At 44.2% G+C, this 27842-nt stretch overlaps 1 protein-coding gene across 1 annotated transcript in view; it reads left to right on the plus strand.

The window, feature by feature from the left end:
- Positions 1-27842, plus strand: part of PLCE1 (phospholipase C epsilon 1) — a 415545-nt gene that overhangs the window by 374235 nt on the left and 13468 nt on the right. The window contains exons 30-33 of the mRNA XM_088476428.1: positions 4118-4236; positions 4999-5127; positions 25142-25348; positions 25616-25783. Coding sequence (XP_088332554.1) covers positions 4118-4236; positions 4999-5127; positions 25142-25348; positions 25616-25783 — 623 coding nt within the window. The remainder of the gene's footprint in view (positions 1-4117; positions 4237-4998; positions 5128-25141; positions 25349-25615; positions 25784-27842) is intronic.

A 27842-nucleotide genomic window follows, 5' to 3' on the forward strand; every position in this document is an offset into this window, starting at 1 on the left:
GTTATGACCCTCCCCCTAACCCACCCCTCCCACAACCTTACCTTAACTCTCCCATCCCACAGCCTAATCCCAACCCTCCCATCCAGCAGCTTAACCCCAACCCTCCCCCCCCCAGCAGCTTAACCCCAACCTTCCTCCCCAGCAGCCTAACCCCAACCCTCTCCCCCCCCAGCAGCCTAGCCCCAACCCTTCCATCCCACAGCCTAATCCTCCCCCTAGTACCTAACCCTAAGCGTCCCCCTAAACCTAATACTTACTTCCACAATCTGTCGGGATTCTGACAGGATGCTAACTACATCCCTGATGCTACTTTGTGTCACTATATAGCTAAAGTTGGATACACATTCACTGGGCATCTAAAGGGACTTGCTTCATATTGGCCATAGATTGACCTGTGACTAAGACAACATTTAGGACATATGTTTATGATGAGGTGGCAGATACTGGTAAAGAATTGTAATTTGTGTAAGCAGTCCTTACCTTTGCCATTTGTGTTAGTGGCTACTTCTGGTCATTTTCAGCTACTAGAATAGTCCTGGAGACCCGCTGGCACTGCACTATTACCTCTCCCCACATTGCACCCTGGGTGGTTTATAAAACAGCTCTTTTGTTGATCTCTCGCACAGAGAGAACTGAGGCTCCATACAACAAGCTCCCATGTTTATAATGAACAAAATTGTTGGAATAGTCACTGCGTAAATTGTAATAGCCGCTATAAAACTCTAATCTTGTCCAATTCAAGAACAAAAATGACACATACAATAACATATAGATAGGGTTAATGGAGCGCGTTTTACTGCTTACAACACAACATATACTTATTTAAGAGTCCTGATGTAGCTTGTCCCTTTCTTCAATGATTCCTCTTCAAATAATCGATGTATAAAACGAGAAGAAAGACAAGGGCCACATATGTGTAGAATTGTTTCAAAGTTTGTGCATATATAAATCTTTATAGAAGCAGATCTAGGTGAGATTAAATCTTTTCTTCCCAATTTATAAGGTGCAATGACGTACCATACTCACATATAGTTTGTATGGTTGAAAACATATAGCGGTTTCTTTTGTAAACAGACTTTCACAGATAATTTATAATACCCAACACAAGATGGATCGAATAAACACGTACCCTACTCACAGAAAACAGAGTGGGGTAAAGCACATAATTGTTTCTTTCTAAGGACATTGAGAAAGATTACAAATTGAAATGCGTTGGTTAGGAGAGTTACTTTGTACCAGTAGGAGAATATTTGGATTGTGGATATCACACCTATATTAAGGTACTGGGTATGTTTTTTTAGAGCCTGATCCGGACTGTCTTTGGGATCATATACCTTCAACAATGGTACCTGGATGTTGTGATTTATCCTTATTCTGGATGCCTCTTACACATTGTTTTAGATATTGTTTTGTATTTTATTTTTGTGTTAGTTGTGTATTTATGTAACAAATACTGAAAACTACTCACCGACTAATATTGGATGTTTTTGGAAAGAGCTGGATAAAGAAACCTTGATGTGCTTAAGCTGCATTCGTTCATGTGAGTTGGGTACATGATTATTCTGGAAAGATACCATTATGTGCTTTGCCCCACTCTGTTTTGTGTGAGTAGGATACGTGTTTATTCTGGAAAGATACCATTATGTGCTTTACCCCGTTTTATGTGAGTAGGGTATGTGTTTATTCTTGAAAGATACCATTATGTGCTTTACCCCACTCTGTTTTATGTGAGTAGGGTATGTGTTTATTCTGGAAAGATACCATTATGTGCTTTACCCCGTTTTATGTGAGTAGGGTATGTGTTTATTCTGGAAAGATACCATTATGTGCTTTACCCCACTCTGTTTTATGTGAGTAGGGTACGTGTTTATTCTGGAAAGATACCATTATGTGCTTTACCCCGTTTTATGTGAGTAGGGTATGTGTTTATTCTTGAAAGATACCATTATGTGCTTTACCCCACTCTGTTTTATGTGAGTAGGGTATGTGTTTATTCTGGAAAGATACCATTATGTGCTTTACCCCACTCTGTTTTATGTGAGTAGGGTATGTGTTTATTCTGGAAAGATACCATTATGTGCTTTACCCCGTTTTATGTGAGTAGGGTATGTGTTTATTCTTGAAAGATACCATTATGTGCTTTACCCCACTCTGTTTTATGTGAGTAGGGTATGTGTTTATTCTGGAAAGATACCATTATGTGCTTTACCCCGTTTTATGTGAGTAGGGTATGTGTTTATTCTGGAAAGATACCATTATGTGCTTTACCCCACTCTGTTTTATGTGAGTAGGGTATGTGTTTATTCTTGAAAGATACCATTATGTGCTTTACCCCACTCTGTTTTATGTGAGTAGGGTATGTGTTTATTCTGGAAAGATACCATTATGTGCTTTACCCCGTTTTATGTGAGTAGGGTACGTGTTTATTCTGGAAAGATACCATTATGTGCTTTACCCCGTTTTATGTGAGTAGGGTATGTGTTTATTCTGGAAAGATACCATTATGTGCTTTACCCCACTCTGTTTTATGTGAGTAGGGTACGTGTTTATTATGGAAAGATACCATTATGTGCTTTACCCCGTTTTCTGTGAGCAGGGTACGTGTTTATTCGATCCATCTTGTGTTGGGTATTATAAATTATCTGTGAGAATCTGTTTACAAAAGAAACCGCTATATCTTTTCAACCATACAAACTATATGTGAGTATGGTACGTCATTACACCTTATAAATTGGGAAGAAAAGATTTAATCTCACCTAGATCTGCTTCTATAAAGATTTGTATATACACAAACTTTGAAACAATTCTACACATATGTGGCCTTTGTCTTTCTTCTCGTTTTATACATTGATTATTTGAAGAGGAATCATTGAAAAAAGGGACAAGCTACATCGGGACTGTTAAATAAGTATATGTTGTGTTGTAAGCAGTAGAAAGCGCTCTACTATATGTTATTGTAAGTTCCCATGTTTGTAACTAACACATTACTGTTTGCACCAAATCTATTCTCTGAGAGGATGTGGCCAGCCCCAGTGGGTGAGCATTGTGAACACTGGCATGGGCAAAGTTACTTTGTTTGTTATAGCAGTTACAAATTATTTGTTACTTTATCTCTTCATATATCTTAAAACACGTGTTACACTAATGATTGTATTAAATATTAATGCTATGACATGTGCCTTACAATAATACTTGGTTATTAAAGGGGGTATTTATCTATGATTGGAGAGTGATAAAATTGTGAGAGATAAAGTACCAACCAATCAGCTTCTAACTTACATTTTGCACACTGTTTGAAAAATGACTCGAGCTGATTGTTTGGTACTTTATCTCATTCCACTTTAGCTCTCTCCAAGCTTTGACAGATACATTTATAATAATTTTACACACTCTGTAACTGAGCTGTCTTTTCTACACGGTCCTTGCTGTTTTAGGCAATGCCAGTGGTAATCCGTACACATCTAGGTTTTCTGTTACATTATATATGATATCATTATTAGAGCAGACATTGATCCTCTTGTTGAATGGAAGGCATGGTATGGTAAACATTGGCTGCTTGTGTAGGTGATATATTAAGTGAAGGTTACTGTGACTCTGAGATTTTCTGTTGTGGATGTCACAAGTTAGTGTGAAAGCGTCTGATGTAACGTGCTGTAATATACATTTTCTAATACTTAGCAGCATGTTTAATATTTATATCAACATAGCTAATAATAATTATATTTGCAGAATAAAGTAACAGTATTATTATTCCCAGGAGAGACAATACAATTGTGACCATTTCTGCTGATGGCCACATGTACTCTCTGTAGTGAAATCTGCAGCACTCTAATTGATAAGGAGCTTGCACTGGCCACTGTGATCCCTAAAGACCTCTGTATTATGGCATTATTATGGTACTTCTTGAAGCTACAATATTATGTACTGCAGCCAGTTTGCGAATTCTGGTCATTTCTTGGCCTCTGTACGTCACAGTAATGCAGATTCAACAAATGGGGCTCAATTTCTCAGTAAAACACTTGCTACGATACATATTGATTACCCCAGCTGCAGTGTTGTCATTACTTGTATTGGTGTACTGATTGTTTCCTGAACTTTATATTACATGTAACTGCAGGCTACAGACACTTACAGCTGCACAACTTACACAATGAGTCCTTGGAGATCTCCACTCTATTCATTAACAGCAGGCGAATGGAAGAAATTCCCAGTGGTAGTTCTCTGCCAGCCTCTTTGGTAGGTGACTCTGTATATTTATATAGCTTATTTTCAGTCTCATTGGTCATCTGACATGTATTGTTTATTTGTCACCTTTATCTGTTTAATCACCATCACAAGAAAACGTTAATCTCTGAAAAGAAAATATGGTTTAGTTCCGGTCTTCCAGAACAAAATAAGGATACTACTGTAACTATTGTAGTACGGGTTAGGTGTGTAGCTATGTGAGGGAGTGTAGTAGGGAAGCAGGTTTCCTATACACTACGTACTAGCATAGGGAACATGTCTGCAATGTCCTATGTCATTTTATTACTCAGTCTAGCTGGATGTTCCCTCTGGTTTTCGCATTTGGGAAAGGTTTTGCTCCCACATGGAATGGGAGTGCCCCTGTCTTTAAGACATCAGTAATCGGCTACTATGAAAAAAGTGCTTTAGAGTAAGTTCTCCCTTTCATATGGGTAGTTGAAGTGCAGACGTTCTAAAAGCTTCTGCCACACTCTGTCCTGCATTATTTGTCTACCAGTCCTCAGCAGTTATATATAGGTAGTATATATAGTCTGACATAGTTTGTTGTCCATAGCACCAGTACATATTCTGCTTTCCCTACACGCTCATGTATTGCTGGAGGGATGGGCATAAACTGTCATTTACTGCTGGTTTATATAGGACATACAATAGCAATATCTAATGGTGTCATTCACATTATGCCTGTCCCTAGCATTTTAAATAATTTACCTCTGCAAAAGTTTCTATTAAATACCATTTCCTGTCCCTATGAAGTTCTTTAGCTCAGAAGAAAAGAAGGCCTCATCAATGGTTAGAGTCACCGTGCACGGGATTCCTGGCCCGGAACCATTCTCTGTATTCAGTATTATTAGTGGCACTACCGCAAAGCAACTACTTGATCAAGTAAGTTTACATTCATGCTTTATGTATGTAATTAAAATGTTTATATGGTACTGGGAACAAAAATGGTGTTTCCCACATTCAATGCATCCAAGTCCAACTGGCTAGTGGTACATGACAAGCGAGAGACAATAGCAACATATGTAAAGTGTAAAATCTTTATTGTGCTAACACAGATGGAAGAAGGGGGGGGGGGCTCTAGTGTATGTGATCTGTAGCCATATATGTTACTGATGATATCTTTTAAAAAGGGTTTTATCTAAGCAGGTTACCTCCCCAACTAATAGTCCAGTGATAGTGGCAGTCAGAATCAAGATGTTCGTTAGATGTTGGCCAGACCTACATGATAACTGCATTCACCACACAGCGACTTCAGTGATTGAACCCCCAATTCTGCCACTTCAAAAAGGTCACCTGCAAAACCATTCCAATGGCTATATTTCTCTTGCACACTGAAATTATCCACTACAAATTTTGCCTGACTGACTATAATACCACCCTCTCTTTGGCCATCTGTTACTCCTACCCTTTCCGGTTACTGCCCAATCTCTCTTCTCCTTTTTGCTTCCAAACAGTGTGAATAGTTGTGCACAAATGTCTGTCCCATTTTTTCTCCACTTCCACCCATCCTCTGCCCTCTTCAAACTGGCTTATACCTTCTATACCAGTGTTTTTCAACCACTGTGCCATGACACACTAGTGTGCCACGAGCGGTTGTCAAGTGTGGTGCGGCGGTTAGCTCAGAGCATTTGTACTGTAGTGTGTTTCATTCCTGTGAAGGCCAATGTGAGTGTATTTTGTTATGTGGGAGCCAATGTGTATGTTTTTTCATTGCTCATGCACGCCGCATTGCTGGATAGTGTGCCTTGGCAGTTTTAAAATCTTGTGTAGTGTGCCTCGAGTTAAAAAAGATTGAAAATCAATGTTCTATACTCTACAGACACTGCACACACTAAAGTTACCTTTGTAGCAATGTTCTTTCCTGGTTTGTCGCCTACCTCCCTAATGCAGTCATAGGAATAGGGGGGGGGGGACGACTTGCTGCAGTTTCTATAATGCTGGACAAGTTCATAGTTTTGCAAATCTGCATATTCAGGTTTCACGTGAGGGACTTAAGGTAATATTTAAAATACACATTTTCAATTTAGAGCTTTATACTTATGGTTAATTATTATCTTAATTATATTTTGTATTCATTGCACAAAGGTATATTAACATTCTGTCTTTCCTCTGTCTCCTTCCCCGAATCTCTGTGCTATTCTGTTCTCTGGATGTGATATATGTTTACTGTTGATGTAATGTACTTAAAAATAAAAACATGTTTAAAAAAAAAAAGGTATATTAGCAACATCTACATTTACATTTTAATACTTTCCTTTGGTGGTATGTGTAATGTGAACCTACAGTACTTTTCTTCTCATAATATTGCAAGTTTAAGCTAGGTACTGATACTTTTATTATACTAAGTTTAAAGGCTATAGTCATGATTGTAAGGTAAAATGGAAGTTACAAATGTGTCCTCATACACCTTGTAGTATATTTACTAAAGTGTGGGTTTATAGAAGTGAAGAAGTTACCCTTAGCAACCAATCAGATTCTACTTATCATTTATCGAACACATTCTAGTAGATAATAGGTAGAATCTGATTGGTTGCTAAGGGCATCATCTCCACTTCTAAAAACCCACACTTTAGTAAATATACCCCCAAGTCGCAATATGTGCCTCTCTGAGAGGAGTAGTGTCTTTTTAATTATATTTTGCATCTTATTCGTATCTCGGATGCAATGAAATATAACCCAAACTGTGCTACAGACTCTTGGCTGTAATGTTAACTGCACAGGAATTAGTTTTAAGCACATACAAGTCACAGGTGAAGCACAATTTCATCGTAGCACTTTGTGTACAGATTCAGACGCAGTCGCACACAGATGTACAAATGTTGCACATTAAATTGATCAGTGCAATCTAACAAAGTAGTTTTGTCACTACGTGTTTTATTTGTGCGAATAATGTAGCCACATTAATATGTGGCTAATGTACAGAAGCAGATTAATATATATATATATATATATATATATATATATATATATATATATATATATATATATATATTTGTAATTGTCCTATACATGTGTATACACATATATGTGTGTGTGTGTGTGTATATATATATATATATATATATATATATATATATATATATATTATATATAAATAATTTATATATTTATAGGTGGTACACTTTACCATTGGGATTGGCTGTCAGGCAACCTATGGTCCTATTATATTGCATGTTTTAATTATTAGTCTAAATAAAACAATGTATATATATTGTTTAGGGAGGGTATATTTATTGAAAAGTGTAATGTTACATATATATGCTATATTGTGAGGGGAGAGAAGCAGAGGCCTATATATGCAAGAACAAAGCTGTTCTCTGTAAAGCACTGCGGAATATGTGTGCGCTATATAAATAACTGGTAATAATAATAACAAAGGGAGCAGCGGGCTCGTGCAGTACACGGGAAATACAGGGGCTCGAGACACCTCGGAAAGTGCTGGAAGGGACACGAGATACCCTTAATCAGGCTCGTGCCGCTCTAGAGGGGGTATATAATGGAGTGAACGATCCTGGTAGGCAGTCTGCTGTTCCCCACCTTGTGAGCGCAGATCTCTGCTTACCAGGCACTGAAGTAGGCAAGGGCGTTGGGAGTAGTTGATCGCTGCTGCCAGTAAGGGGCTGTGGCTGGGTACCATAAGGACGGAGCTGGGAGTTGTCCTTTGAGCGTCTGGTACCCGCTGCTAGCGGTGACAGGTGGCTGGAGTAGTCAGGCTGCCAGAGGAGGTGAGAGCCGCGCTAGTCCTTCCGGCCCTCTAGGAGTGCGATCGGCAGGCGCCGGTGACAGAGGCCAGTGGCAGGAGCTGCCCGGCTGTCCGAGGTAGTGAGAGCAGAGCCGCGATAGTGCTGCCAGCTCACGGGGACGTGATCGGCAGGCTCTGGTGATGGAGGCTACTAACAGGAGCCGCCTCTCATCCAATAGCTCAAAGGAAGGACGATCAGTATAATGGGCAGCAGCGCTGTGCCTGGAGTGAGTAGTCACTGCTCCTGTACATCATAAGAAGTCCCACGCAACATATGCCAGTTTATTACTACTTACAGAAATCATAGCCTAGGGGGGTAAAAGATGGTGTAACAGTTAGCATTACTGCCTAACAGCACTGAGGTCATTGGTTCGATTCCCACCATGGTCCTACCTGTGTGGAGTTCGTATATTCTCCCTGTGCTTGCGTGGGTTTCCTCCGGGTACTCCGGTTTCCTCCCACACTCGAAAAATATACTGGTAGGTTAATTGGCTCCCAACAAAAAATTAACCCTAGTGTGTCTATATGTGAGCGTTTGGTAGGGAACATAGATTGTAAGCGCTGCAGAATATTCCTTGGGTCCTTGTATGGTTTATCACCCACAGTGCAACCTTCATAGTGCGCCCACCATGGCTGCCTCACCTGGTACACTCGTGGATGGGAAGAAAAATACATGGACCTGACTATTATGTTGGGACCCTACTCCTAGCATCAGGATGTTGCAACCACCCATTTTGTGTCATCTCTTCTAGGCGTAAACTATTCCACCCAGGGTAATCCTACGTAGTGCGCCCAAGACGGCTGCCTCATTTGGTACCTTTGTGGGTGGAATATATAACCCATGGAAGTTATTTCCCAAAATGTCTGCACCAACCCCGCAATATGCTTATTGTGCTCTCTAGGTTTCGGTTGATTTTAATTATCTCGGTGTGGTTTTCTATTCTAATGCAACACCAAATCCTTGTACCATGTTTTCTGATGTCTGTAAAGCACCTTTGAGTCCTATGGGAGAAAAGTGCTCTATAAATAAAATTATTATTATTATTATTATTATTATGTGTGCGCTATATAAATAACTGGCAATAATAAAAGGTCACAGCTGACGAAGGGAAGGAGTGCTATAATAAACTTAAGAGAAGACTGGTGAAGCAGAAAATAGGAGTTAAAGGGGAGTTACAGAACCCATTGTTAGCAAATCCTCTTTCTACAAGAACAGTAAGTAAGAATTGACAGGAGCTGGCTCTAGTGTATTGGTGTTAAATATTCTAGTGACAGGCTCCGTTTCCCTAATGGTCGTCAGCCGGGACAAGCTTAGCTAGAGCTTTACAATCTAACACAGAAGTCGCTACAGGGACTGAAGCAGTATCCGATGTTCTTTGGAGGGAAGCACTAGGTTAGTGCTTTGTTACATCAGAAGAATGTATACTTCAGGGGCTGTCGGCTGCTACTTTTGAGTACGGAGTACACAAGTTTTACACAGCCCAGGGGAATAGCAACCTTAAGTAGGAACACAGCCTTATTCTCTGGCTTCTGCATTATAATCCCACGAGGAGTAATTAATGCTAGTATTGTATATTGTGATATTAGTGGGGCTTGCGCAAAGCACGTGGAGAGTCATTCATAGATACCTGAAGCCCAGCAATAGTTACTATTTATATTCCTGAGAGGATTAGACTGTGAATCATCCTCTCAAAAGGACATTTAAGTAAATTGTTGGATGAACTGATAAATGCAGGACCAATTTAGATAAACAAGCTTCAATATTTCCTATGCAGGTTCAGGACTTGGATATCATTACTCACACTAATCTTTACGGGACTTATTGCATATGAACCAGGATTGTCCTTAAAGGTTAAGCTAAAGCTTTATTGTATTCAACGTAATACTGGATGACATGTATAACTTAATGTAATATATTGTTAATGCTGGTGAACACATTGTACATGTTACTCTGGCAACCTTATCTCTGATAAAATAAGTTTGAAACTGTCAAACTTTTGTATGTACTTACCTGAAAAGGGTGATGTCCGATCGCAAAGTAACCTGGAAGGAAGAAAAAATTGATGTTATATATATATATATATATATATATATATATATATATATATATATATATATATATATATATATATATATATATATATATATATATATATTACACCATACACACTTCGGGTAAGGTTCCCCAAGCAACCTTTATAGCTTTACAAATAGCTTGGGTGGAGGCACTATTAAGTAACTCTTTAACATAGGATAGGGGGTACAGTAAGATGCACATTTTGAGTGAATCATCATGTGTCCTCATACACTGTGGCTTATGTCTCGCCAAACAGCCCCGAGAGGGGGGACATCTTTATGAAAACATTGCACGTTTAATGATGTTGAATAGATTTTGGTTTTTGCAGTGTATTGTTTCCTATATAAAAATATATTTTTTAAATAAATAAACAATAACCTCAAAAAGTGAGCGCTGCATATGCCTGGCGTAACGAGGTGTCCACTAAATATTTCAGATCTAAACCATGACGGTAAATGTTACTGTTCCACTCAGTGCTGTAACAAAGTACAGTATTGGGGGGCGTGGGCTGGAGTAGCATGGTGTAGGACGTGTTTGCCAGCTCTCCCGCTTTCATCCTGTTAATATATCCTGTTTGCATGGTCATACCATCTCCAACTTCTGTATAGCAGTGAGGTACTCTTTCCTGCATCTCCTGAGGTTCACCGGTGGGCTCTTTGTCCAGTGCCTGCTCACCTGCCCGGTGATCTCCGTTGCCGGGTCCTGCGGTGTGGTATTCCTGACTCCGGCGACTGTGCTTCTGTGCTGTGTCTGGTTGGCGGCTGTCTCTTTTTTCTGGCGGTGACCTCCGGTGGCCTGGCTGCACTGCTTGCTGCCCGTTGCTCCTCCGATTTCTTCTAGCCTCTCTTGGCGGCGTGGGAAGTGCTGGGGATCGGCGGCTGCCATCTTGGGACTGATCCGATCTGTGACTGTCACCTGAGGCTCCCTGTTTTCCTAGTACCACTGATACCGCAACTGCACAGCTCCGTTGCCTCCTGTTTTTACAATCCTCTGCTGTGACCCTCTGCCGGTCTTTACTCCTCCGGGACTGTTTCTATTGTTGGCCAGCATTTTAATTGTTGCGTGGACTAGATCTGTACCTGCTGACTTTGGACTCAGGTTTACTTCGCTCCTGTTGACAATATATCTATCTGTGGCTATATCTTCAAGCATGAATAGCTGCAACGGATCCTTTCTCCCTGCTGTTGCTCCTGTTTTTGTGTCGTCTACTACAGATCCTGTCCTGGACAAAAGTCCAGGAATGATGATGTTCGTCCATGTAAGATGACATTTAGCCTCTTTCTGAGTTCCGTTTTTTTGGAGGGAAAAATCCGAACTCAACGTGCAAACTCGAACCTATCCGAGCCTGCACATCCCTAGTTTATACGGTATGCAGTCGGGAAACCGGCTGCCTTAATACCAACAGTCGGCTTCCCGGCTGCTTTATCCCGGCGTGGGATAAATGACCGATATCTATATCTAGACGCCTGTCATTTACCAGACGCCGGAAGACCGGCGCCCGGCATCCCGATCGAAGGGATGCCGGGCGCCGCGAGCGGACAGCCGCGGGGGGGAGGAGGGTTTGGTTTAGGGCACCCGGGGGGACTAAAGGTTAGGCACCCCCTCGGGAGGGTTAGGCTAGGGGAATGGGGGATTAGGGTTAGGCACCCCCTCGGGAGGGTTAGGCTAGGGGAATGGGGGGTTAGGGTTAGGCACCCCCGGGGGGAGGTTAGGGTTAGGCACCCCACAGGGGGACTTAGGTTTTGGCAGCGGGGAGGGGGGGTTAGGGTTAGGCACCCCCCCCCGGGGGACTTAGGTTTAGGCAGCGGGGAGGGGGGTTAGGGTTAAGCACTTAGAGGTGGGGAGGTTAGGGTTAGGCACTTGGGGGGGAAGGTTAGGGTTAGGCACCCCTAAGGAGGGTTAGGGGGGTTAGGTTAGGCTACTTTATACTTACCATAGGGACGATTGGGATTTCCAGCGCTGTCGGGCTTCCGCTGCCGGGCTCTGCTGATCTGTCGGGCTGCCGCTGCCAGGAATCGAACTGCTGGCCATGTGGCAGCCGGGATTCCATACCGATTCCATTTATACTGTCCATGCTTTATTACATTGGTATACATACACTCATATACATAGAAACACAGCTGCATACAGACCCCCATATACACATTTACACACACACACTCACACATATAAAATATATATACATACACACTGGTCCATCCTATAAAACACTGCAGTGGATTATATATACATATATATATATATATATATATGTATATATATATATATAGTAAAACGCTCTGCTGCTTTTTTATTTATACTCTTCTACATAGGTAGGTACACATACAGTATAATCATATTCTACACAGAGATAAAACACACATAGAGACACGTATACTGTGCATAGGTACACACACAGTCAGAAACAGCAGTAGTGTACATACCAGTGCTCACACGATGCACTTCATTTTCAGGCTCAGTTTTGCAGCTGGTTCTGCCCCCTCGTTGTCATGCTTGTATTCCCCAAGGCCAGAGGGAAGCAGAGAGAAGGGGAGGAAAGCTGCTGGGGAAGAGCGCCCGAGCTATTGTCACAGCAGTCATCAGCACTGTGATAGTGGGGTGGAGTCGGACATAGCGACGGCTGTGGGCGACTGAAGACCAATGGCTGTGACTGAAGACCCGCAGCTGCTGTGAGTGTGAATGGCAGAAACTTTTTTTCTTGCTGAGGGCACTCTGAGGCACCCTCTGGTGGCTGGCGCTCTAGGCAGATGCCTAAATCTGCCTACTGGTAGCGCCGGCCCTGTTCACAGCACATCACACTTTTAATTTATTTTTCACTTACACATATGCTAGGAATCGTATAGACTCCCTGGATGTGACCCTTGAAACCATTGTAACTTCTATCCATACATCTAATTACATTAAGCTAGGCGATACTCAACCTTATCTCCACTTTAGAAGCTCACATAATAGGCCACGGAAAATTAACATCCAAAAATGCTAATTAATGCGCATATGCAGAAACAATTTCTGTATTGAAAATTTTTATACACTAGCAGAGATTTTAATAGATTCAATCAAAAGAAGAGGCTATCCTGACTCACTTCTACAAAAAGCTTGGAGAGAGGTATCGTTAATGGATCGGTCTTCCCTATTACAAACTAAAACTAAATCTACGTTAGAATCACATGATTCTGAGGTTCCAAAGCAGATAAGTTTGTCCTTTATCTGTAAATATAACATCTGCTCCAATGAGATTCATAGTATTAATAATCATTACGGCATCTAACAATGCGACTGGGTACACACTAAACGATGTGTACCCAGCGCGATATCGTGAGCAGCGGGTGCCAGCATCGGCAAGTGCATACACTTAGCACAAATCAGTGTGTTTTTTACTGCAGTGGTGGTTTTTTGATATACTGTATGTGCCACAGCAGCAAATGAGCACAGAAATAACGTATAGCCACATGAAAGATTTCCTTACCCCTTGGATACACTTGAAATGAATTTTGTCTTGTGACACATGAAATCTTCCAGTCGTGCATGAATTACGTATATTTTAAACCTACAATTATTTTGTATGGTGGGGAATGTTTTAATATACAGTATGTTTGTATCTACAACAGTTTAATATTGACGTTGATTTGCATTTAAATATGGTCTGATTGAATAAATAAGTTATATTTCATACAACCAATATAGGTTTAAGTTTTTATTACCATACTAGAGCGCTGTGTAATTTATTTTCTAATTGCATTTTGAACAGGAATGGTGTTGAGATGTATTGTTTTATCTTCTATAACCTATAAGGACCTATATTACTTGTAGTAATAATATATAATATATGTACACAATGTCATACTATTGTAAGGTACTTAAGATACTGTAAGTTCAATTACCTTTTTATTCATTAATCAAATCGATTGTAGAACAGTCCTTGGACTCTAAAATAATGATTAACAAGAACCCTATACTGTGTATTATGAACTAAAACATTCATTTACAAAATCTGAAGGCTTGTTCATTAATATAATATTGAACAAATGCATAGGATTATGATATCTGTTTATTGTGTATATTATAGTTAATTACCATTGCTGCACTATTATTGTACCTATTTCTGCAAATTAATGCTTTTTTCTTGTATGGTTTGCCCTTTGGGATGATATATAAACACTTATCACCCAGGTGTGGCCTGAGCCCAATTTGCATGGTATGCGAATATATATCAGCAGCCCACTTTTGCGTGGTCTCATGGGAAAAGCCGTACCCACAAGCCAAACCCCATATTTGTCATGCTGGAGGCATGCCCTGTGCCCTGGGAGAGAGAAGGAAGCCAAAGGTAGCAAACTACAAAGGGGAGAGAGACTTAAGACTGGTGCAAGACATTTAAGGAGAGAGAGAGTAAGAGAGGAGAGAGAGGCAGTAGAGAGGGGAGGGGGAGAGGCACAGAGAGAGGCAGCAGAGGGGAGGGGGGAGGGAGAGGCAGATAGAGGAGAAAGGGGGGGAGAGAGAGAGAGGAGTGATACATATCACTTTTGCCAGAAAGTAAAGAGAACCCCATGCATGACTGGAAAATACACTATCCCAAAAAGTATAAACCACAAAAGGGACAATAGTTTACTTATTTTACTTTTTCAATGTCACCCCTCACTACAATAACACTGGACTGAAATCATATCTTCAGGCTTCCTATCCAATATGCTTTATATGCCACAGTGTGTCCCCAATTCTAGTTTTACATATATAGACAGGGTTACATATAGAGACATACATACATACATACATACATACAAACACACACATACAGGGTTACATATAGAGACATACAGACAGGGTTACCTAGAGACATATACACACACATCCAGGCAGAGTGGAGAACAGAAACAATATGTTTCCCTGTAGTCTCACCCCCTCTCAACTTGATGCGGAGCCTCCACTACAGCCATGGCCAAAAGTTTTGAGAATGACACAAGTATTGGTTTTCACAAAGTCTGCTGCTTCAGTTTTTATGATGGCAATTTGCATATATCCAGAATGTCATGAAGAGTGATCAGATGAATTGCAATTAATTGCAAAGTCCCTCTTTGCCATGACAATTAACTTAATCCCAAAAACATTTCCACTGCATTTCAGCCCTGCCACAAAAGTACCAGCTGACATCATGTCAGTGATTCTCTCGTTAACACAGGTGAGTATGTTGATGAGGACAAGGCTGGAGATCACTCTGTCATGCTGATTGAGTTAGAATAACAGACTGGAAGCTTTAAAAGGAGGGTGGAGCTTAAAATAATTGTTATTCCTCTGTTAACCATGGTTACCTGCAAGGAAACACGTGCAGTCATCATTGCTTTGCACAAAAAGGGCTTCACAGGCAAGGATATTACTGCTAGTAAGATTGCACCTAAATCAACCATTTATCGGATCATCAAGAACTTCAAGAAGAGAGGTTCAATAGTTGTGAAGAAGGCTTTAGGGTGCCCAAGAATATCCAGCAAGCACCAGGACCGTCTCCTAAAGTTGACTCAGCTGCGGGATCGAGACACCGCAAGTGCAGAGCTTGCTCAGGAATGGCAGCAGGCAGGTGTGAGTGCATCTTCACGCACAGTGAGGCGAAGACTTTTGGAGGATGACATGGTGTCAAGAAGGGCAGCAAAGAAGCCACTTCGCTCCAGGAAAAACATCAGGGACAGACTGATATTCTGCAAAAGGTACAGGGATTGGACTACTGAGGACTGGGGTAAAGTTATTTTCTCTGATGAATCCCCTTTCAGATTGCTTGGGGCATCTGGAAAAACGCTTGTCCGGAGAAGGAAAGGTGAGCGCTACCATCAGTCCTGTGCCATGCCAACAGTAAAGCATCCTGAGACCATTTATATGTGGGGTTGCTTCTCAGCCAAGGGAATGGGCTCACTCACAATTTTGCCTAAGAACACAGCCATGAATAAAAAATGGTACCAAAAACATCATCCAAGAGCAACTTCTCCCAACCATCCAAGAACAGTTTGGAGACGAACAATGTCTTTTCCAGCATGATGGAGCACCTTGCCATAAGGCAAAAGTGATAACTAAGTGGCTCTGGGAACAATACATCGAAATTTTTGGTCCATGGCCAGGAAACTCCCCAGACCTTAATCCCATTGAGAACTTGTGGTCAATCCTCAAGATGCGGGTGGACAAACAAAAACCCACAAATTCTGCCAAAATCCAAACATTGATTAGGCAAGAATGAGCGGCCATCAGTCAGTATGTGGCCCAGAAGTTGATTGATAGCATGCCAGGGTGAATTGCAGAAGTCTTGAAAAAGAAGGGCCAACACTGTAAATATTGACTCTTTGCATAAAATTAATGTAATTGTCAATAAAAGCCTTTGACACTTATGAAATGCTTGTAATTTTACTTCAGTATACCATAGTTACATCTGACAAAAAGGTCTAAAAACACTGAAGCAGCAAACTTTGTGAAAACCAATACTTGTGTCATTCTCAAAACTTTTGGCCATGGCTGTAATTCCCTCGTCCTCCATGCTGTGTGGAGCCATGGACTGGGAGTTGAAGAACAAGATGGTGTAGCTGGTGTAGCCCCGTCCCCCTGCTTGGGTCAGAGGAGCATGTGCGTTGGGCTTCTCCAATCAGGGCTCAGCACACGCTCCTCTGACCACCAGGGTATCTCGCCATAGAGAGGCAGCACAAAGGAGCTGCCTCCTGTGAGTAATGTACACCGTCATTGCCCCTTCCCTGGTGCGGCCTTGGCCCCCTTAGAATCCTGTGCCTACCTGCCGCCCCTTCGCATCCCCCCACTGTCACTGTCAGGCTGCTGGATGGCGGCACCCTCCTCACTGTGGTACTCTACGTGGCTGCGTAACCCAGCGTAATGGTCATGCCAGCCCTGTGACTAAAGCTTTTGTTAATTCGATTTATGACTATATGTCTGTACTCGATAGAGATTACTTTAGCTGTTTTTCATGCTGTGATATACTTTGTCTTTGAGAGTCTTCCAATCGCTATGGTTACCTTGTTATATCACGTGACAGACATATGGGAATATAGACAGACATTGAAATTAAGGTTTGCATACTTTATGATAATATTTAAATTTTAAATGCATATTTACCTTGCTAACTTAGAATTACCTGCTTGTAGTGATTTTTTTTTAATTACTTTTAAGTATGGCTTGTGTGATTATATGATTAATTGATGCAGCTGCAGTAGGTCTTCAATTAAGGACTAGATATTTATACCAGCCACTTTGGAACCAGGAGATACTTGCTACTAAGGAAGCTGAGGGCCAATACCTTGGTGAAACGCATCAAGCTTTTTTGGTATAACCGTGATGCCATCATTACATCCTTTATATTTTACTCCGGACCAATATAAGGACTTAACCATTGCGTGCAAGTTGAAGAGACAACCAGCAGACATCTATCTAGAGAGGATTCCTTGCTAAAGGACTGATTGGACACTTGTCGCCACCAACTGGTAATATACCTTTACCCCTAACTGGAATTTCCGGATTGACTTGTGGCTGATTATTCAGTAAATAGGGGTTATATGTTCAGCTTGGGGACATTTTTCAGGTTGTGATTAGGACCGTTCAGCTGCTTATACCCACTGCAAATGTTTGTTCATTGTTTTTATTGTTTTTTTATTGATTGTTATGCATATTTTGTATTATAGATATTAAATGTATGTGGCAAATTTTACTCACAAGCTATACTTATTTATATACAGCATATTACATATATTAAATGCCTTTATAGCGCTGTTTCTATTACTAGTTGTATACTGCACTTGGATTTACCTATGTCACTATTACTTAAAGGAATCTTGAAAGTGTGTTCAAATCTTAACAACATAAAATACTGTACTTACAGTAATAGCAGCATAACATCATTTATGACTCCTATTCCATGTTCTATATCGTTAGTCATTCAATTTTTTCTACTGTTTTATTACTCATTTTACCTTATATAGTCAATCCTAGATTGTATTCAGTATGTAAACCTTTCTTCTATTCGTTGTTGTCATGTTACACTTGTGTCAGGAACAAGGTAATAAGAATTTCAGATTATAATTACATTCTTTTCTACTTCAGGGTCCATAGGGTATCCACAGGATACCTTGGGGTATAGGTGTGACGTCAGTCGCAGGGCACCAAAGAGTTAAGCTTTCAGCCTCCCAGGATGCACTAGGTCCCCCTCCTATACCCCGCCCCCGGGCCAAGGCACCTCAGTTTAGTTTGGTGCCCGGCCGGAGTCGGGTGCACCTGTTGGAGTGGGGGCTAGAAGAGCCCCTGAAGCTTATTCTTCATGCAGCTGTGGCTGCACATCTGGATGAACAGCATGGACAGTCAGTCCTGACGTCCATGCTGTCTTCCCTACACCCCGCCGGTACCAGAACGCCGGTACTGATCCGGGGATGCTGGTGGGCGTCTGGGGTCACAGCTAGCGGTGACCCCAGATGCTCCGGACCATGGCCGGATTCAAGGGGGACAGAGGTAAGCAGCGGGGTCCCGCGGTGGGTCCCCGCTGATCACATGGTCCTATGTCCCCAGGCAGGGGGCTCCCTGGGGACTGGCTGCAGCGTGGAGCCAGGCGACCAACCTGCGCTTCCACTACCCCCTGGGACAGCGGACCGCAGCAGAGCGGTAGCGCTGCGGCGTCCCAGGGGTTAAATGCATGCCAGGGGAGCGCGCCTTCCCTGTCTCACAGCCGGCGCCTCCCCCGCTGCACACAGCCCTCTCTGCATGCTGCCGACTGGTCCTGTGGCAGCGCTCCTCCCCCAGGCCAGCCTCCTCTCTGCTCCTCGGCGGCCATCTTCTCCAGAACGCATGGTGAATGCTGCTGGAAGCGCTGGACGGAAGCATTGTGGTCTGGGTCCCCCCGCATACCTCTCCTCCGCTGTGGTCAGGTCTGTGTATGCAGCGCTGTGTCCTACCAGGCCCTGTGTCTGTGTAGTTGAGTGATCAGCGCTGTTAGTGCAGGAATTGTTATTTCTCTGCATTGTATGTGACTGTGCTAGCGCTGCTGCCTGTAACTTTTCTTCTCTAAACTGTCAGTTTTATTACTGTCCCTGTTCTTCTGCTAAAGCCCTTGCGGTGCGGTGCTGCAGGGTGGTCTCTCGCCTATTTAATACTTAATTGGTGAGAGAGGTCACATACGTGGTGCCATCATGTCTGAAAGTGATTTTCCCCTCCGGCTACAGTGTACCACGTGCAAAGTACCGTTAGCGGAGGGGGAGGGTAGCGCGGAGGGCCTTTGCCGGCAGTGTTTGTCCATGGCGCGGCCTATTACTGTTACAGCACCGGTACAGGAGCCGCCCTGGGCTTGTTTCGCTCAGGCGTTAACAGCTTTAGTGGGCCAGTTAGCTCCGCAGCCCGCGTTTACTCCGAGGGGTTTGTCCCAGCAGTCTGTGGTGTCGTCACCCATGCAGGGGTTCCCACGACAATTGGTAGTACCCCACAGTCTCCCTATTTCCCCGCTCCCGGGTTCTCAGGAGCCAGCGTGGGTTAACTCCCTGACGAGTTCTGTACAGCACTTGTCGGATGTGTTGCAAGGGGAGTCTGTGATGCGGCCTCATAAAAGGCCGGTGGCGTCTCTGTCCGCTCCTTATGAGGATGACGAAGGGACGTCTGATGATGGGGAGATTCTTGATCCTTACGATCAGGAACCTCTCCATACTAAGGACGCTGATGCTAAGTCCAAAGTATATATTCCTGGACTTATTCGGGCGGTCCGCACAGCCTTGGTGATTGAGGACGAAGTTCCCCCAGCGGCTAAATCTAAGTATGCCTTTTTCAAAGATGTGAAGGGCGATGCCACAGTCTTTCCTCTTTCGGGTCAGTTGGTGGACCATTTAGAGGAGGCGTGGAAACAACCTGGCAAAAGATACCAGCCGCAGAGACGCCTGGCGGTGGCTTATCCGTTCGCGGATAATTATTTTGCTAAGTGGGAATCCCCTCCACAGGTGGATTCTCACGTGACCCGTCTTGTCCGTAGTGCCACATTGCCGATGCCATCCATGTCCTCCCTTAAGGATGCTACGGACCGCAAGGTAGAAATCTGCCTGAAGTCCGCTTATTCCCTTGCAGGGGGGGCAGCACGGCCGGCTATGGCCATTTGCTGGGTTGCCAGAGCGATGGAGCGCTGGGCGGATTCATTAGAGGCTTCTTTTGAATCCGACTGTCCGGCCGAACAGGCGGAGTTGATTGGCAATCTCCGTGATTCGGCCACCTACATCAACGAGGCGGCTCTAGACATTAGTACTCTGGTGTCTAGAATTTCTTCAGCAGCGGTAGCTGCTCGTCGCACCTTGTGGCTGCGATCCTGGAAGGCGGACGCAGATTCCAAGAAAGGTCTGGAAGCGTTGCCGTTTACCGGAGAAGTTCTCTTCGGTCCGGATCTGGATAAGATTGTGGCCACGCTGGCGGCAGCCAAATCTGCTTGTCTCCCGTCGGCCGCTGCTCCTTCTGGTTCGGGACCATTGTCCTTTCGGTCATCTAGGGCCCAGGGCAGGCCCAAACCACAGTCGTTTCCTCGACAGGCTGGCCCTAAGAAATCGGTCAAGCCCCGGAAGCAGGCATGGAGTACCAGACGTCCGGCCCCCAAGCCAGATGACAAGCCTGCGGCCTGACGGTCCGGGCCTCCCTTTGGGGGATCCCAGGGTGGGAGGCCGCCTGCTACAGTTCGCCCAGTGTTGGTCGACCACTACGACAGACACTTGGGTTCTGGAGGTGGTTTCCCACGGATACGCCCTCTCCTTCCGGCACAGACCCCCGGCTCGCTTCTTCACCACGGGTCTCCCATCAGACCGGAACAAGGCTACGGAGCTGCGGAAGGTATTGCACACTATGCTCCAGGCTGGAGTTATAGTGGCGGTTCCATTCTCCCAGAGGGGCCAGGGTTTCTATTCAAATCTATTTTTGGTACAGAAACCCAATGGGTCATATCGTCCGATTCTCAACCTCAAAGCACTCAACAAGTCTTTGCGGGTCCCGAAGTTTCGGATGGAGACCCTACGGTCCATCATTCTGGCGCTGGAACCTGGGGACTACTTGGTGTCATTGGACATACAGGACGCTTACCTGCATGTCCCTATTCTTTGGCGCCATCAACAGTTCCTCAGGTTTGCAATCCGCAGCGACCACTTCCAGTTTCGGGCGTTACCTTTTGGCCTGGCAACAGCACCTCGTGTTTTCACCAAGGTGATGGCGGTCATGGCGGCTTCTCTGCGGCTGCAGGGAGTCCGCATGTTGCCGTATTTGGACGACCTGTTATTGGTGGCAGGATCTCCAGAGCTCCTGTTACGCCACTTGGACCTGACCATTGCACTGCTGCAACGGCACGGCTGGCTAATCAACTGGCAGAAGTCCACTCTAATCCCGTCTCGGAGGATTCTGCATCTTGGAGCCTTATTGGACTCGGGACAGCAAAGGATCTTCGTGACGGAGGACAAGATCTCTGCTTTACAGTCAAGGGTGCGCAGTTGCCTGCACAGCCGCCGGGTGTCCTTACACTCGGCGATGAGGTTACTGGGCTCCATGGTGTCGGTGTTCGACATGGTGGAATACGCCCAGTTTCACTCCAGACCTCTGCAGCACCTGATCCTGTCCAAGTGGAACGGGCTGACTCAGTCTTTGAAGTCCCAGACGATTGTGCTCACCCAGGAGGTTCGCCTGTCCCTTGCGTGGTGGTTACAGACGACCCACCTCAACAAGGGACGTCCGTTCTGGGTTCCAAATTGGGTCCTGTTGACAACGGACGCCAGTCTTCGGGGCTGGGGAGCAGTTTCGGGTCCACACTTGTTCCAGGGCAGGTGGACGCCGACAGAAGCGGAGCTTCCAATAAATATCTTGGAACTCCGTGAGGTCTTCAATGCTCTCCAGCAGGCACAGCGGTTTCTCCAGGGTCGCCCGGTGCAGGTCCAGTCGGACTACGCTACCACCGTGGCCTACATAAACAGGCAAGGAGGAACTCGCAGTCGGGCGGCTCTCGTAGAGGTCTCTCGGATCCTGGTTTGGGCGGAGCGCAATCTTCCGGCCATATCAGCGGTCTTCATCCCGGGAGTGCTAAATTGGGAGGCGGACTTTCTAAGTCGCCAGGACGTTCATCCGGGGGATTGGTCCCTGCACCCGGACGTTTTTCAACTACTGGTGGACAGGTGGGGTCTTCCAGAAATCGACCTCATGGCGTCCCGGCACAACAACAAGTTGCCGGTGTACGGGTCTCGCACAAGAGACGAAGGGGCGTCTCTGGTGGATGCTCTGTCCGTCCGGTGGACGTTCCGGTTCGCATACCTGTTCCCTCCGGTCTCCCTTCTTCCACGGGTAATCCGGAAATTCAAACAGGAAGGAGGGACGCTCCTGTTGATAGCTCCCGCGTGGCCCAGACGGCACTGGTTCTCAGACCTTCAGGGTCTGTCCGTGGACATTCCTCTGCGGTTGCCGCTACGACCGGACCTTCTGTCTCAGGGTCCTTGCCTTCACCCGGACCTGACTCGGCTGTCTTTGACGGCGTGGCTGTTGAGACGGCCATGCTGAGGTCCCGGGGGTTTTCCAGCTCTGTGGTGCGTACCATGTTACGAGCTCGGAAACCGTCTTCCGCGAGGATATACCATCGCGTGTGGCATACGTTCTTCCAGTGGTGTCGACCGAGAGGTTATGCACCGCGGGAGTTTCGTCTGTCTTGGATTCTCGCCTTCCTGCAAGCGGGACTAGATCATGGGCTTCGCCTTGCTTCTTTGAAGGTACAGGTTTCGGCCCTATCTGTCTGGTTTCACCGTAGGATTGCTACAATCCCGGATGTGCGCATCTTTATGCAGGGTGTTCTCCGCATTCAGCCGCCCTTTGTTCCACCTGTGGCGCCTTGGGATTTGGCTGTGGTCCTGAGGGCTCTCCAAGGACCGCCGTTTGAACCACTGGGCTCAGTGGATCTTAAATGGCTAACAGCTAAGACTGTTTTCCTTCTGGCCATTGCTTCGGCCAGACGTGTTTCTGAGTTAGGGGCTCTTTCTTGTAGACCCCCTTTCTTGGTTTTTTATGGGAACAGGGCAGTGCTCCGCACTCGGCCCGAGTTTCTTCCCAAAGTTGTTTCCCAGTTTCATGTTAACGAGGAAATAGTTGTTCCGGCCTTTAACTCACCGGGTCTTTCCGTGGGTGAGGCCTCTTTGGATGTTGTGCGGGCCTTAAGGACTTATGTTGACCGCACTTCTTCGTTTAGGAAGTCGGACGCTTTGTTTGTCCTCTATGGCTTCCGTAAAAAGGGTTGGCCTGCTTCAAAGCAAACTTTGGCAGCCTGGATCCGTATGGCTATTTCTGAAGCTTATCTTCATGAAGGCCTACCGGTCCCTCCTTCTCTGAAGGCTCATTCCACTAGGTCTGTGGGTCCTTCGTGGGCAGCTCGACGTGGTGCCTCGGCAGTTCAGATCTGCAAGGCTGCTACGTGGTCTTCTGTCCATACCTTCGTGAGGTATTACAGGTTTGACACCTTCGCCTCTCAGGATGCTTCCTTCGGGCGGCGGATTCTCCTTTCTGCACAGGAGCGTCCCCACCCTTAAAGGATACTGCTTTGGGACATCCCCAAGGTATCCTGTGGATACCCTATGGACCCTGAAGTAGAAAATATGAGATATGGTAAGAACTTACCCTTGTTATCTCTATTTCTACGAAGTCCATAGGGTTCCACAGGACTCCCGCCCTGTCGCACCTGTGCTGCAGATGGGCTTTGCTCTGGTCACCGGTTTTCCGTCTCCCTCTGGTGAGAATGTGATTCTTGTATGTGTCCAGATCTTTGTTCTCTCTCTTCCTTCTCCTCCTCCGGCCTATGGCTTGGTAACTAACTGAGGTGCCTTGGCCCGGGGGCGGGGTATAGGAGGGGGACCTAGTGCATCCTGGGAGGCTGAAAGCTTAACTCTTTGGTGCCCTGCGACTGACGTCACACCTATACCCCAAGGTATCATGTGGAACCCTATGGACTTCGTAGAAATAGAGATAACAAGGGTAAGTTCTTACCATATCTCATATTTTCTTGTAAAGGTTTGCCAAACATAATGGTACATAACTTTAATAATCTGAAACACAGTTTAGGTAAAATAACTTTTTACATAGAAGAACGTGAAAACAAGGGCCTATAACTTAAAGGGTAGTTTGATTCTGTTAGTTTTAAAAAGGATACAATTTGCCAGGAATAAGAGGTTGCCATGATAAAGAATCAGATGGGCACTCTGTAGGTGGCACTATTTGTACAATGTATACAGTGTTATAGTATAAGGTTTGTGTGTGTAAGCTGGCTCCATTGGGATACTATTCTAACCTGTGTCATAATAACCACTGAACCGAACATCAAGCGCCCATGCTGGTCTGCTCAGGGTCAGATAAAAAAGTGTGTTCTGTAATCACTTCTATGGAAGTCAATATTCCATGAAGCACGATATGCCTGACGTGAGTGAGCCGCCAGGTCCCGTGCAACTTTGCTAGCGTTGGGCGTCTTTTTTGTTAAAAATGCATCTAAGTCTCAATGCAAATCAGCTAGGACGCACCAGGACACTGTGCTGATTAATTTGATAGGTGACACTGTGTGCGACTAGATGTGCAAATTGAATTTAGAATGGATAAAAGCTGCAAAGGCTGCGGCCGCTGCATTGTAACACTTTGCATGCTTATTGAGAGACTCAGTCACACTCAGATACAAGTGTCACATATCACATTAATCAGCAGTGTCTCCTGGTGCATACTAGCCGCATTGCATTGCCACTCAGATACATTGTCAGCAAAAAAGACGCTTGATGCTAGCAGAGTCTCATGGGACCGGGAGCACCGAGAGGGTCTGCTTGGCGCAACTGCAGCAAAGACTAGTGAGGAGACATCTGTAGATCTGCGCTTTTCATGAATTTCAGTGATGCTTATCTGTGAATTACCATTGCCCCTGACACCATAAATCTCTGTTTGCTGGTTTGAGCTCAAATTTTGACTGGTGCCTGTGAAGAGAACTGGGATAAACCGGCCACTCTGTCTGACCACTACAGGGATGTGTAGGTCTTTTTACATTTTATTCTTCCTTCAACAATAGAGTAATATAAAGTTTTGTTTTTTTGCTGCAGATTTTGGCTACTAATAAAAGACATGAAATTAGCATGGACTATTTCTTGATGGAAGAGAAATGCTTTATATCAAAGGACAAAAATGAGTGCAAGAAACTTCCATTCCAAAGGGTGATTGGTCCAGAAGAAGACGTCCTACAGGTTCTAAACAGCTGGTTTCCAGAGGAAGGATATGTCGGGCGGATCATTCTGAAGACACAAGAAGAAGTATGTTCAATATCGTAAAAAGTATACTGTTGTCCCACTTGGATATCATATCAGTTTGTCAGGAAAAGCATACTTAATAATAGAACTTTTCAAGGTGTCGTTGAGGTGAGACTTATTTGGTTCAATTAGTATAAAGGGCTTGGGAGAAACACATTGGAACTGTAATGTATTGTTTTGTTATGTGAGTATTTAGAGTTCACACTGCTATTAAATTGATTTTTGTTGTCACTACAGCTGTTATTTGTTCATGTTCATGTTCTTTTCTAGAATCTAAATGACAAAAACATTTCCGTGGAGGTGAAGGAAGAAAAGGAGCCGACTGTCAGTTCAGACGATGAGAGTTTTTTTGTCCAGGTACATGATGTCTCTCCTGAGCAGCCCAGGACTGTTATACGAGCTTTACGATTCAGTACCGCACAGGACATTATTCAGCAGGTAATCGCAATGTCACTCTCTGGGGGGTAATTCAATTCAGTGCGATGTTGAATAGCGACGGGAGGGAGCTCCCGCAGCTATTCAATACACCGCACTGTTTGGGCGGGCTAAGGATTTCTTCTCGCACCCTCCTGGGGATCATAGAAAAAAAAAAAAAAAGATTCCCTCCAGCTCACTGCAGCAATATCAACAAAAAATACTTAAATCCTACATGATAATAGAGATTCAGAGGTATTAGTTACATACATTTGCAAAAATATGAATAAGCGCCAGGCCATCGTCAAGGCTCCTCTATACTGGTGTCCCTAACATTAAGGGGTTCACGTCCGAGAAGCAAGGTACCCCAAAAAATTCTAGCCAAGAACCATCCCCAGGGCATCACACGAAAAGGGGAAAAAATGGGATAGTGAAGTGTAAAGAAGAGATGTGTAAAGATAAATCAGTAAGTGTTAATGAAATGAGAAAGAATTAACATGACATAAATAATAAACAATTAGAAAAGTGATAAAAAAAAAATATCTATGTGAATTAAGTGGCGATGCCCTGAAAAAGGTCCAGCCAGAACAACTCCGGGGGCCCCACTTCCAAACGCTCACACCAAAATAATTATTGCTACATAATAGTAGCACCCACTCTGGGTCATATAATTACAAATTAGTGTACTGCATAATAACAGCACATGTATAAGCTGAGAGCTGACTCACCTTCGAGGTACCCCAGAAACCTCCACATGGCACTATAAGGACCAGCACATCCTCCCAATGCTGGCTCCCTTCATTCCTCTCTCTTTTTGTTTACCCTCCTGGGGATGCAAGGAGAAATCCGACCAAAATGCCGAGCGCGCAGCTGTTTTTCTGCATAGCGAGGTGCTAGCAGCCACGCGCCCTTCACTTTGGTCAGAGAATGCCGGTACCGTGCCTTAACACCCTTGTTAAGGTGCGATAACCGTCATTCTCCGACCACACAGCGCACTGAATTGAATAGCGTTGAATTGAATTCCCCCCTGTCTATGCTGCCAACTTTCAGGGGTATGATTCAGTCTCACGCAACCATTTAGCATTTGTGCATCTCTAGCACAGCCGAGCTGAAGTCCTACTGTAGGTCTGATTTTATTTCTTGTGTATGTTTGTACAAATAAAATATAATCTCTGTAGCATCTAAAAAAGTTCCTGTAGGCCTGACTGCCAAATATGAAACTAAGCACTCGAATGACTGAAACATATAGTGCTCCAAGCTTATTGCTCAATCACTGACTTTACATATCTAGAACTAATGAACTTTACCTGGTTTAGTCACTATTTAAATAAGGAGTGTGACTATTATTGTCTTGTGTATATAATTCTGTGATGTCCATACATCATTAGGCATAAAGCTTCTATGCATGTGTATTCATCCATCAGCCGTAACATTAAAACCACTGACAGGTGAAGTGAATAACATTGATTATATCGCTACAATGGCACCTGCCAAGAGGTAGGATATATTAGGCAGCAAGTGACCATTCAGTTCTTTATTTTGATGTGTTGGAAGCAAGAAATATGGGCAAGCCTAAGGATCTGAGCAACTGTGACAAGGGCGAAATTGTGATGGCTAGGCGACTGGGTCAGAGCATCTCCAAAACTGTAGGTCTTGTGGGGTGTTCTCAGTATGCAGTGGCTAGTACCTACCAAAACTGGTCCAAGGAAGGACAACCAGTGAACTAGCGACAGGGTCATGGGGGCCCACTGTTTATAGATGCGCGTGGGGAGAGAAGGCTGGCCCGTCTAGTCCTATTCCGCAGAAGAGTTAAGGTAGCACAAATTGCAGAAGAAGTTAATGCTGGCTATGATAGAAAGGTAAAAAAGGAGGGGGGAATGGGCTGCACATCCTAATTACAACAAAGAGGTGCTACCATGCTGAGACCTGTAGTTCTAATGCAGAAAAAAGGGGGGAAGCTGATGCACACTCTAAGTACTAAGAATAATAAATATAAAAAATAATAATAAAAAAAAAATATATATATATATATATATATATAAGAAACTATCAATTAACATGGTTTTATATAGAGGTTCTTAGT

Source organism: Taudactylus pleione, unplaced genomic scaffold (assembly GCF_031769625.1).
Source record: "Taudactylus pleione unplaced genomic scaffold, aTauple2 ptg000016l, whole genome shotgun sequence".
In the NCBI taxonomy this organism is placed as follows: Eukaryota; Metazoa; Chordata; class Amphibia; order Anura; family Myobatrachidae; genus Taudactylus; species Taudactylus pleione.